The 13,499-nt window shown below is 40.8% G+C and overlaps 1 protein-coding gene across 1 annotated transcript in view; it reads left to right on the forward strand.

The window, feature by feature from the left end:
• The first annotated feature begins 4,309 nt into the window (after positions 1-4,309).
• Positions 4,310-13,499, forward strand: part of nuak1b (NUAK family, SNF1-like kinase, 1b) — an 87,644-nt gene continuing 78,454 nt past the window's right edge. Inside the window, exon 1 of the mRNA XM_061916726.1 lies at positions 4,310-5,335. Within this exon, the coding sequence (XP_061772710.1) occupies positions 5,084-5,335 (252 nt within the window). The 5' untranslated portion in view covers positions 4,310-5,083. The remainder of the gene's footprint in view (positions 5,336-13,499) is intronic.

Genomic DNA, 13,499 nt, shown 5'->3' on the forward strand with positions numbered 1-13,499 from the left:
ACCAACCACAAAAACCTCATAACAAAGAAGAAAAAAAAAGAAAAGAAAAAAAGATTCTGTCCCCCACTACCCCCGGGCCGCGGGACAAACTATTAAGCGTTGACCAGTCCGCGGATACAAAAAGGTTGGGGACCGCTTTTTTTTTTGTGAGTTAAATAGTACCTGATAGTCGGAGGGGTGTGTCCACTGGTGTGTTGACGCCAGTCTCTGAGGGAAGTCACGGCAGCTGCATGGACGGCGCAAGCTCCGCTGATCCCCTGTAAGAGGGGCTTTTTACCACAATTTTCTCACCGAAACCTGCCGGTTGACAAGTGGTCGGGAACCATGTTTGGTTCCATAGTAAAGCTTCACCTCCAGGAATTTTAAACAAGGAAACACCGTGTGTTTGTGTGGCTAAAGACTAAAGCTTCCCACCTCCATCTTTGTACTTTGACTTCTCCATTGTTAATTGAACAAATTGCAAAAGATTCAGCAACACAGATGTCCAAAATACTGTGTAATTGCACGATGAAAAGAGACAACTTTTAGCAGCAAGTGGTGCTGCGCTAATATGTCCCCTCCAACCAATAACGTCACAAACACCCGTCATCATTCCGTGACGTTTTCAACAGGAAACTCCGCACGAAATTTAAAATTGTAATTTAGTAAACTAAACGGGCCGTATTGGCATGTGTTGCAATGTTAATATTTCATCATTGATATATAAACTATCAGACTGCGTGGTCGGTAGTAGTGGCTTTCAGTAGGCCTTTAAAGGCACTTTTTGTTGGAGGCTCCCATTATAAACAATGTGAATATGTGAGGAGCCCCCACACTTGCGACGTCATCGTCTGCAACTTCCCGGTAGAGGCAGGGCTTTTGTCTTAGCACCGAAAGTTGCGAACTTTATTGTGGATGTTCTCTACTAAATCCTTTCAGCAAAAATATGGCAATATCGCGAAATGATCAAGTATGACACATAGAATGGACCTGCTATCCCCGTTTAAATAAGAAAATCTCATTTCAGTAGGCCTTTAAGGATCAAACGCCTGAATAAATATGGTGACTGAACAGTGTAAATAAACTCCTGTATCCAGACCCTCACCAGCACTCCCGTCCAAAGGCAAAACCTAGTAACTCGCTTGTAGCTCATTTTGAGAAAACAAAGGAAAACCAATCTATGTTGATGCTGTCTTACAAAGATCTACAAAGTCATCAAACGTATAGATGTTTTCTTGAGCTTTCATTTTCTTGCCGATTGAGCCATCTATTGAATCTGCTCTCATGAACGTGTGCCCTTTCTCCAGATATTGTATCACAATCTCGGGTGGGCCCCAATTCTGCGTTTGGGTACAGCGTCCAGTTTTTATTTTGACCTCCACAGTTATATGCCCAAAAGAGTATGCAAGGGGAAGAATCAAGAACAATACATTTAACGAAGGTGCTTGCAACATCCTGGGCCAATCTTCCAAATATTCCCTTGTGCCATAATATTACATAATCAGGTTGACCGTCGGCCCCCATTCGTGCAAATGTCTCATTAAAGACAATAAGGCGACTGACAAAGAAGCTCCGATTGGTCCCTTGAGATACTAGGTTTTTCTGTTGTATCTACGCGGTTATGTGGTAGTTGCTAGGTCCTGCCATGCGCGTAACAGCTTACTTACGGAACAAATTACCATATCGCATACACTAATGTAAAGCATATCACCTAGGAACTCAAAAATTATTATCAGATCAGTTTTGACCAACATTGAGTTACTGGGTTTTGCCTTTGGACGGGAGAGCATGTAACAGGGGTGTCGCCAGACATATTTCAGTGGGGCACGTGCCCCACTGTTGATCTGCAGTGCCCCAGTAAAAATTTCACCAATAAAAAAAACGCTTCAGAGTTTTAAGTCTACATAACATAGACAACAGCGCACATACTACTTAGTATGGTAATTGATTGCTACTGTATTCACTCCAGGAAACAGTGAGCACATGGCTACTTAATATGGTAATTTATTCACGTGTGGATCGAGACTTCGCTGAGAGAGAGAGAGAGAGGGGATTCGAATCACTGGGTGAGGTAGGTGACGTTAGCCAACAACAATTTGTTAATTACAATATTTTGATTTTGATTTGACTCAAACTGTAACTCCTAGATGGATTTAAGAAAGTGTTTCGCCCGCAGCAGAGAAGAAGCGAGGAATGAGAGATGTAAGTGAAGTCCTAGCTAGCTAGGCAACATCATTGTCTTAAGTTGATGCTAAGTTAGCTAACGTTCTTCCTTGTATCAAGACAAACTCTGTTCTACATGGTAGTGTGCTGGGGGGGGGGGGGCGGTACATCTAAGAAGGACAGCTCCAGACTTGAGAAACTGATCAGGCGGGCCGGTTCTACAATCGGAATGAAACTGGACTCACTGGTGACGGTGGCAGAGAAGAGGACTGTGGACAAACTAGTGAGCATCCTGGATGATGCCAGTCACCCTCTGCATAGCCTGTTCAGTTCTAGACTGCTTCATCCCAAGTGCAGGACTAATAGACTCAAGAACTCCTTTGTCCCACACGCCATTAGACTGTACAACTCCTCTCTTGGACGGGGGACGGGGGGTATTAGGATGACAGGGGATCCAAAACATTAACAGTGCAATACGTTTTCATAACATGGTCACTACTGCCTACTTTGTCTTGTTATATTCTTATTTTACTGTTATATTGTTATTCCCATTGTTTTTATTCTTTTTGTAATATTTCTCTATTTTGTTTCCTTTTAAACCCCCATTTTTTACTTTTTAATTTGTTCTTTAAATTGATCTCAACTCTGTACACTGCTGCTGGAATTTTAATTTTCCTGAAGGAACTCTCCTGAAGGAATCAATAAAGTACTATCTATATATCTATCTAAACATATTCATTTGCTGTACGAGCTGTCGGGGGAATTTCCAATGAACATGAAACATAATGTTGGTTATTGTCTGCTGGTTCTGCATCAATGATGATTTGGAGTAAGCATGTGTGAGTTGAGTGCTTCTCAAATGGTTTTATCTTCAGGAAGAAAAACATTTTTCCATATCAAGTCGTGAGCATAATTTTTAAATCATTCAAGTTTATTTCACAGAAAAATAGCAAGGTAGTTTTGTCTTGTTAATCGGTGCGACTTTGACTAAAATAATCTTGTTTTATCACTAGAAAAATGGCTACAGCTAAAGCATCTGGTTTTGTTTCCAGAAAAAATAGTAACATTTCTGTATTTGTTTTCAGAAAGATGGCTGAAAATATCGGGTTTTGTTGCCCCATTTAGATTTTTTTTAAATATATTTCCATGTCTGTCCGGAGTCCTCCTCCAACTTGTTAGTCGGTTTGCCTTTTGCTAAAATACTCACTAATAGTCACTAGAAAAAAGGCTAAAATAATCTGGTTTTGTTGCCACAATTTGATTTTTTTCTCCCTAAATTTGTTTTTTTCATGCACACATGTGACTGCGACTCACTGAAAATGACACACAATCCACTTTTATGTCAGGAGCCAGCAGTTGGGAACCACTGGTCAACTGTATAACAGTTACTGTAATATTTCCATGTCTGTCCAGAGTGATTGACTACTTTGCAAAAATGAAAAGGAGACGTTACAGTTTACTTCTCAGAAAATGATTCCCTGAACAGACACACAACAGTTCTTCATTTATTCTACTACTGTGGCTTTATTGTTTTGTGTATATTTTATAGTTTTGTGTATCTGAAATAGGATTAGCCACATTGCCATACATGGAAATTAAATAATATAAAAGAACCCAGAGATGTAGTGGTGCTTTATTTTTTGTTTTACTTTTGTAGATGTTCAATTTGCAGATGATTACTGCAATATATATTTCAAAACGATTCATTGCTCTTCCTTTTTGCTTTTACCAGTAGCAGTTTAGAAGTCTGGAGTAAAAAAGTGCACAAGTAGGTCAAATGCATTAGTTAATTTCAGGTGGTTAATACAGGATCCATACAACATAATCTGATATGATTTCATAGTTTAAAGCACTATTTATGTATTTTTTATGATAAATAAGTGCTAAAAATGTTTTTGCTTGCGCGCTTTGCACGCTCACATGAATTATTTGTGCCCCAGGTGTGCCCCAGTACAGTATTAGGTCTAGTGACGCCCCTGGCATGTAATGACTTTTTCCTTGGTCCTTTTTTTTTTTTTCAAAGGAGCGGGTGAAAATAATGAAACGTCCAGTGCGTTTTATGTTTGCACAGTATGTTATTGTCTTTGTAGTGGAGGTGGCCCTGCCCCCAAAGTGGCGAGTTACGCCCCTGCTCGTCAGCTGCAGTGTTCTGCGGGATGAAAGCGCTCTCACAAAGAAGCGGAGGAAGACCTCCGAAGCCACGCCCTCCGGACCCCGCTCCTCCAGCCTTCCCCTTCCTTTACGTTAAGAAAAGCGAGAGAGAAGGCAGCAGCCAGCAAGACACGCAGGATAGGGGGAAGAAGAAAAAAAAAAGCGAGACAAGACGACCGGGAGGGAGCCAGTCCAGCGACCATGGCAATATCCACCGCGTCTCCGCTCCCGATCGTGTCCGGGCACCGCGCACTTCCACCCGGGTCGAGCACGGCACGGAGCCCGCGGGCGCACGACGACACGCAGCTGGGTCCGGATGAATGAGGAGCCAGCTGGGGGGCAAACATGAGGGTCATCTTCATCCAGAACGCCGGTTTCGTCGCAGCTTTCTCGCCTGGTAGATGTCGGCAGCGTTTCGGAGCACAGATGTTGCGAGCGAGCCCCAAATTAGGCACAAACAGACATTACTAGTCGATTGAGGAGTAGCTCGCTACTATATATTTATTATTAGAGGTGAAGTGTAGACTATCATCTTGAAATGATATTATTATACACTATTGACACGATATGTATGTCGTTATTATAAGCAAACCATGTGTAGACTTTTTGTATGCTTAGTGGACAAAACAGCCTCGTTAACAAGACAATCTGGAAATGTTTCGACAAATATGACAAGTAGCTTGCGCGTTATTCATTGTAATTTATTTATTTATTACTATTATTAGGCCTATAAGTATTACTGTATATTAATTATCGTATCGCTCGCTTATTTACAAAGAAGTTAAGTGCGATGGCTTACTTGGCGCCCCGCCGCGGGGAAAGCCGTCCCGAGGCCCCCAGGGGCCAGAGCTGCGCGCCCCAACTGGCGGGGGGCGAGCCCGTCCTTGCCGGAGGCTCCCCCGAGGAGAGCCAGAGGAACCCCGGCGTGAAAAAACACCACCACAAGCACAACCTGAAGCACCGCTACGAGCTGCTGGAGACTTTGGGGAAGGGGACGTACGGCAAAGTCAAGAAGGCCATTGAACGCCACTCCGGCAGAGAGGTAACACGCTTTATTTACACCTGTCACTCAAGCATGTCTGTCTAATGCACTGTTTTCCAACCACTGTGCAGCAGCACACCAGTGCAGTGTTTTGCAACCTTTTGTGAGCCAAGGCACTTTTTATTTTCAATGAAAAAATCCCGAGGCACGCCACCAGCAGAAAACATAAAAAAATGAAACTCGGCTGCCAATATTGACAATAAAAAGTCGTTCTCGCAATTTTTTGCTTATGCATTCAAACCATAACCAAGCATGCATCACTGTACAGTGGGGCAAAAAAGTATTTAGTCAGCCACCAATTGTGCAAGATTAGATAGATTAGATTAGATAGTACTTTATTCATTCCGTCAGGAGAGTTCCTTCAGGAAAATTACAATTTTCAGCACAATCCCATTCAAGATCAGACAAACATTACAGGGAGACAGAACAGGATCGCTGATGGGTCTGCCGGCTTCCAGCGCCCCTTACAAAAAAAGATGAAATACAGGTAAACAAGGGGGGGGGGGGGGGGGGGAATAGAAGATTAAAATGAAATAAAAAAATCGGTCTTAGCCTGGGCCTTGGAGAGGGGGTGCAGACTCAGGCCAAGGGGAAAAAAAAAAAAAAAAAGTTCTCCCTCTTAAAATGATGACAGAGGTCTGTAATTTTCATCATAGGTAGACTTCAACTGTGAGAGACAGAATGTGAAAAAAAAATCCAGGAATTCACATTGTAGGAATTTTAAAGAATTTATTTGTAAATTATGGTGGAAAATAAGTATTTGGTCAACCATTCAAAGCTCTCACTGATGGAAGGAGGTTTTGGCTCAAAATCTCCCGATACATGGCCCCATTCATTCTTTCCTTAACACGGATCAATCGTCCTGTCCCTTAGCATAAAAACAGCCCCAAAGCATGATGTTTCCACCCCCATGCTTCACAGTAGGTATGGTGCTCTTGGGATGCAACCCAGTATTCTTCTTCCTCCAAACACGACGAGTTGAGTTTATACCAAAAAGTTCTATTTTGGTTTCATCTGACCAGATGACATTCTCCCAATCCTCTGCTGTATCATCCATGTATCCATTTTGGTATAAACTCAACTCGTTGTGTTTGGAGGAAGAAGAATACTGAGTTGCATACCAAGAACACCACACCTACTGTGAAGCATGGGGGTGGAAACATCATGCTATGGGGCTTTTTTTCTGCTAAGGGGACAGGACGATTGATCCTTGTTAAGGAAAGAATGAATAGGGCCATGTATCGTGAGATTTTGAGCCAAAACCTCCTTCCATTAGTGAGAGGTTTGAATGGTAGACTAAATACTTATCCATCCATCCATCCATTTTCTACCGCTTATTCCCTTTCGGGGTCGCGGGGGGCGCTGGCGCCTATCTCAGCTACAATCGGGCGGAAGGCAGGGTACACCCTGGACAAGTCGCCACCTCATCGCAGGGCCAACACAGATAGACAGACAACATTCACACTCACATTCACACACTAGGGCCAATTTAGTGTTGCCAATCAACCTATCCCCAGGTGCATGTCTTTGGAAGTGGGAGGAAGCCGGAGTACCCGGAGGGAACCCACGCATTCACGGGGAGAACATGCAAACTCCACACAGAAAGATCCCGAGCCTGGATTTGAACCCAGGACTGCAGGAACTTCGTATTGTGAGGCAGACGCACTAACCCCTCTGCCACCGTGAAGCCCCACTAAATACTTATTTTCCACCATAATTTGCAAATAAATTCTTTAAAATTCCTACAATGTGAATTCCTGGATTTTTTTTTTTTTCACATTCTGTCTCTCACAGTTGAAGTGTACCTATGATGAAAATTACAGACCTCTGTCATCATTTTAAGTGGGAGACCTTGCACAATCTGTGGCTGACTAAATACTTTTTTGCCCCACTGTAGATCGTGTCCTATTTTTTTGTTGATTGTCATGTCATGTACGGATGTACTTTGTGGACGCCGTCTGCTTCACACGCTGTAAGTCTTTGCCAGTGACGTTCGGTGAACTATACTATGCATCGATACTTTTGGAGTTTTTTTCCTTCTTTTTTTTTAAACTTAAATTCATACGAGCAGTTCTAACCATTTTAGATTTAGGTTGCACATTAGAATAACAGGAAAAAGAAGGGAGTAATTTGCTTTCATAAAAACGTTATAATGATATTATGATTTGACAAATTGGTCCAAAAAGTATTTGACAAAGTGGTTATTAAATACTTTTTGATCCCATTTTCTTTTAACAAAATAAATCAAGTATTGTGAGTGTGTCTTACCTTTCTGTATTTGTACCTGAAGCAGCAATAACACCCACAAACACTGGCTTACCCTAATAAAAATGCCATGTTTGTTATAAATACAGTTTAAAAAAAGAAAAAAGGCTGGCTTCTGCTGGAGAGACATGTGTCTGCTAGCTTTAGCGCCCCCATTTCTCCCAGTGTGGTGAGTCAGATTACTGCTGAGGCATTGAACAATATATTGCCCCCTACTTTGAGGCAGAGGTACTTGCTGCCTCATGGCCTGCCTTTTCCCCGTGGCATCAAACACATTTACCCCCTTTTATGCACACGCTCAATGCACTTTCTGTGTAGCTGTGTAGGCACCACCTGTGTCTACCTCACTTCTGGTCTGCTGCGTTATTTTGATCAGGAAACACAATTTCCGTGATTTTGACCATGAAAATTATCCAAATATACAGGAACTACACCAAAATCTCCTGGAAAGCAGAGACCAAAAGATAATAATTCAAACTTATTTTATTACTTTGTTGTTTGAACATCTCATAGTTAAGCCTTTTACCCCTCCTGGTGGCAAGGTGAAGCACTGCCTCACTTGCCTCCCCTGACAGCACGTCACTGGTCTTTGCTGTCGTCCAGCGTTCTGTGTTTGTTTACTTTGTAGCCAGTTCAGTTTAATTTCATTTTGCGTAGCCATCCCTAAGCTTCAATGCCTTTTGTTTATTTTTGGTTTAAGCATTAGATACCTTTTTACCTGCACGTTGCCTCCCGTTGTCGTGTGCGTATTGGGATTACGACAAACAATGTTCCCAACATCCATCCATCCATTTCCTACCGCTCGTCACTTTTGGGGTCACGGGGGGTGCTGTAGCCTATCAAAGCTGCACTAGGGCGGAAGGCAGGGTACACCCCGGACAAGTCGCCATTTCATCGCAGTGTCTACAAAGCAATTCTACCTGCAGTCACTTTCTGATATGGAAGAGTTTTACACGTTTACTCAGCCGAGCTCGAACCAGCAAACGACACTTTAGCGGATTATGATTACTGATGTGCATAAAATGTTTTAAACCCCATTAAGTGAAATTACATAATCTCCCATGGCACACCAGACAATATCTCACGGTACACTAGTGTGCCGCGGCACAGTGGTTGAAAAACACTGCACTAGTGTACCGTGAGATATTGTCTGGTGTGCCGTAGGAGATTTTGTAATTTCATCTAATTGGGTTCAAAAATGTTTATGCAAACCAATAATTATTAGCTGTGAAGGTGCTGTTGTTGAGTGTCTGTGCCAGAGTAACCGTGTATTACTCTTCCATATCAGTAGGTGGCAGCAGGTAGCTAATTGCAAACATGGTTTGTCGTGATCCCAGTACGCAGACGACAGCGGGAGACAGTGTGCAGGTAAAAAGGTATGTATTGCTTAAACCAAAAATATGTGAAATAAAACTTAACTGGCTTGGCTGCAAAGTAAACGAAAACAGAATGCCGGACGACAGCAAAGACTTACATACAGCAAGTGGAGCAGATGGCGTCCACAAAGTACATCCGTACAAAACATGACAATCAACAATAAAATAGGAGCGCAAGACAAGAACTACAACACTACACGCAAGAAGACACAAAAAAACTCAAAATAAATCACGGCGTGATGTGACAGGTCATGACAGTACACCTACTTTGAGACAGGAGCTATAATGATGCATGCTTGATTATGGTTTGAGTTCAAACCCAACAATTTCGAGAAATACTTTTTATTGTCAATATCGGCTGCTGAGTTTCATTTTTTAATGTTTTCTGCTGGTGGTGAGCCGTGGGATTTTTCTCAATGAAAAAAATGTGCCTTGGCTCACAAAAGGTTGAAAAACACGGGTCTAATGTATTCCAACTGCTGCTGGGGATTCTCCAAAGGGTCCTTTGGGGCAGCTGCACACACGCCTCAGCCTATGCAGGGCAGCACGACCGGATGCTGGGGTGCAAAGCAGCAAACACCCACTCATAGACTAGCATCTTATTTAGGCAAGGCAACTTTATTTGTATACCACTTTTCATACACAAGGCAGACTCAAAGTACTTCACAGACAACAAAGTGAAATGAAAGAAAATATAAGAAAAATTAAAATGCAGACAATAAAAATAAAAACAGTGCGGATGTTAAAAGTTAAAAGATTTAGCTGAAAGCTAAGGTGAACATAAAAGTTTTCAGTCTAGTTTTAAAAGTAGTCAGAGTTGGGGAAAGTCTGACATCTTCAGGAATTTTATTCCAGCTATTTGTTGCATAGTGACTGAATGATGCTCTCCCTTGATTTAAGTTTACTCTGGGATCCGCCAACAGATTGGTCTCAGAAGATCTTAGTGATCTAGAGCATTGGTTCTCAAATGGGGGTACGCGTACCCATGGGGGTACTTGAAGGTATGCCAAGGGGTATGTGAGATTTTTTTAGAAATATTCTAAAAATAGCAACAATTCAAAAATCCTTTATAAATATATTTATTGAATAATACTTCAACAAAATATGAATGCAAGTTCTTAAACTGTGAAAAGAAATGCAACAATGCTATATTCAGTATTGATAGCTAGATTTTTTGTGTTCATGTTCCTTAAATATTGATGTTAAAGATTTCTTTTTTTGTGAAGAAATGTTTAGAATGAAGTTCATGAATCCAGATGGATCTCTATTACAATACCCAAAGAAGGCACTTTAAGTTGATGATTACTTCTATGTGTAGAAAAATATTTATTTATAATTGAATCACTTGTTTATTTTTCAACAAATTTGTCGTTATTTTTATATCTTTTTTTTCCAAATAGTTCAAGAAAGACCACTACAAATGACCAATATTTTGCACTGTTATACAATTTAATAAATCAGAAACTGATGACATAGTGCTGCTGTATTTTACCTATGTATCTCTTTTTTTTTTCAGCCAAAAATGCTTAGGGGGTACTCGAATTAAAAAAATTAAAACAATTTTCATGGGGGTACATCACTGAAAAAAGGTTGAGAACCACTGGTCTGGCCTACTGGTACTAAAGGCATGTACAGGTTTTTCTAAGTCTTGAGCTGACATGAGCCCTCTAAGTCTTGTTACATTTTTGAGGTCATAGTAGGCCGATTTTGTTACTGATTTGATGTGACTGTCGAAATGTAAATCAGAATCTAAAATAAACCCAAGATTTATTGCTTTATTTGAGGTGTTCAGGGACAGTGTTTGAAGGTGTTGGATGACTTTAAACCTTTGTTTTTTAGCACCAAAAACAATTATCTCAGTTTTATCTTCAGTTAGTTGTAGGAAATTTTGGCACATCCAGTGTTTGACTTGCTCAATGCACTGGCACAGAAGATTTATGGGGCGATAGTCATTTGGTGATAGGGCTACATAGATTTGGGTGTCATCAGCATAGCAATGATGGTCAATGTTATTATTTTGCATGATTTGTCCTAGTGGGAGCATACAAAGCTTTGGTTGATATCAGTACTTTGTCATCAAGAATTGCATAAAGAGAGAAGTGGACATTGAAACAGTATAGGTCTTACTTAGTAGGATATGTACAGCGAGCAGAGAACATAGTGAGTTCAGATAGCATAAGAACAAGTATATACAGTACATTAGAAATACATTCGATTATTTACATTAGGTTATTTACTATCCGGGGAGATGGGATGAATGGAGGAGGGTGTTAGTAAAGGATTGAAGTTGCCTGGAGGTGTTGCCTGGAGGTGTTGTGGTGGATGTACAGTAGATGGCAGTATTGTCCTGTTTAAGAGTGTCACAACATTGCTGTTTATGGCAGACAAACTGCTTTACGGTAGACAAAAACGTGACTGCTGTTGTTGTGTGTTGTTACCGCGCTGGGAGGAAGTTAATGAAACTACCTAACAATAAACCCACATAAGAAACCAAGAACTCGCCCTCTATCATTCTACAGTTATAACGTCATTGGGCAGACACGCTGTTTATATTGTGGGAAAGCGGACGTGAAAACAGGCTGTCCTCACTCAGGTCCGCATGGAGCTGGAGGGGGCGTGGCCTCCAGTTCCGCCTGAATTTCGGGAGAAAATTTGTCCCGAGAGGCGCTGAATTTCGGGAGTCTCCCGGAAAATCCGGGAGGGTTGGCTAGTATTAAAATGGGACACAATTAGACTGGTCACGATGTCTCGACAAACGGCTTTGTTAAATAGCATTTTTGTGTTAATGTCAACATTTCATTTTGATCCTGTCTTATGTGGAATCCTAGGACTTTATTATGTATTGCATTGTACGGAGGATGTCAAAGATCCTCTATGATGGGAGTGCTCTGATTTATTTAGGAATCTGATGCTAACCTGCTCTTCAAAGATCTTCTGCTCTGTGTATATTTAGCATAGTTTTTTATAACCCACACTTTGGATTAAACCAGCCAATCATTTTAGCAATATGTCTGTTATTGTAGTGCTAGGTTACTTTTGCACTTTTGTCCTGATACCAATATTTTGGTAACGGTATCAAAATTATTTTCTATAATTTTCGGTACTTTTCGATTCTTTGCCAAATAAAGGGGACCACAAAAAATTTATTTTTGGTTTTATTTTGACAAAAAATCTTAGGATACATTAAACATATGTTTCTTAATACAAGTTTCTCCTTAAATACAATTGCGAACATACCAGACAACTTGTCTTTTAGTAGTAAGTAAACAAACAAAGGCTCCTCATTAGTCTGCTGACATATACAGTAACATATTGTGTCATTTATTATTCAATTATTTTGTCAACCTTAATAAAGACAAGTAATAGAAAAATAATAATTAATCTACTTGTTCATTTACTGTTAATGTCTGCTTACTTTCTGTTTTAAAATGTTCTATCTACACTTCTGTTAAAATGTTATAATCATTTATTCTTAGGTTGTTTGGATGCTTTACATTAGTTTTGGATGATACCACAAATTTGGGTATCAATCCAATACCAAGTAGTTCCAGGATCATACATTGGTCATATTCAAAGTCCTCATGTGTCTAGGGATATATTTCCTGAGTTTATACACATAATATAAATAAATAAAAATACGAAAGAAAATGTTGTGATACCAAACAATATTGACGTAATCATTGTAGTATCTACTAGATACGCTGCCTAACTTGGTATCATTACAGTGGATGTCGGGTGTAGCTCCACCAATGGCGTTTGTTTACATTGTGACGCCGGTGAGCTACGGTGTGTAGTGAAGCATGTTTAGCTATTCCTCGTCCTGCAGGGATAATACTTGTAAAAAAACGTACTTTATTTGTCGCCATGGAGGCGAGGATTAGTGATTTAGAAGTATATAAACACAGCCGACTGGGGCTGAATTTTAGCCGCTAGCTAGGTAGCCATGTCTTAAAGCACCTCTTCCAGTGGGCGTTTCAGTGTTATAACTTCACCTTTATCGTTACTTTTTAAGCCAAAATGTGTCCGTTCTCCCTTTTCTGTCTACACACTGTGTCTGCGTGTAAGTTCTCCGTGATTGTGTGCTGCCGAACATGCTCCTCTGCTCGTAAAACCAGCAATGTCATGACGTGAGGGGCGTGCGGGAGGGTGGCGGATTGGCACTTTTCAGACCGACTATGATTCATTAGTATCGCGGTACTATACTAACAACCCTGAGTTGAGGTGTTTCTTATATTTTGACCCACTATGTAACTTAATAATGTGATTATCGGAAACTTCCAGTCCTGCGGTTGCCATAAAGATACATGTCTTTGGTTTAGGACAGTGTTTCTTAACCATAGTTGGGCTTCTTAGAGGGCCGTCCAAAAAAATCTATTTCTCGGTATTGGTCGCAGCGGTACCCATTTGTAATACATGTTTCCACCACTTGTGGCAGTAATGACAATCAAACAAACAAAAGAAGTCTGGATCTAAAGTCATATAGAAGTTGCTTAAGCGCAAAAATTATGACTAAAGTGGTGAAG

This window comes from Nerophis ophidion, linkage group LG12 (assembly GCF_033978795.1).
Source record: "Nerophis ophidion isolate RoL-2023_Sa linkage group LG12, RoL_Noph_v1.0, whole genome shotgun sequence".
Classification (NCBI taxonomy): domain Eukaryota; kingdom Metazoa; phylum Chordata; class Actinopteri; order Syngnathiformes; family Syngnathidae; genus Nerophis; species Nerophis ophidion.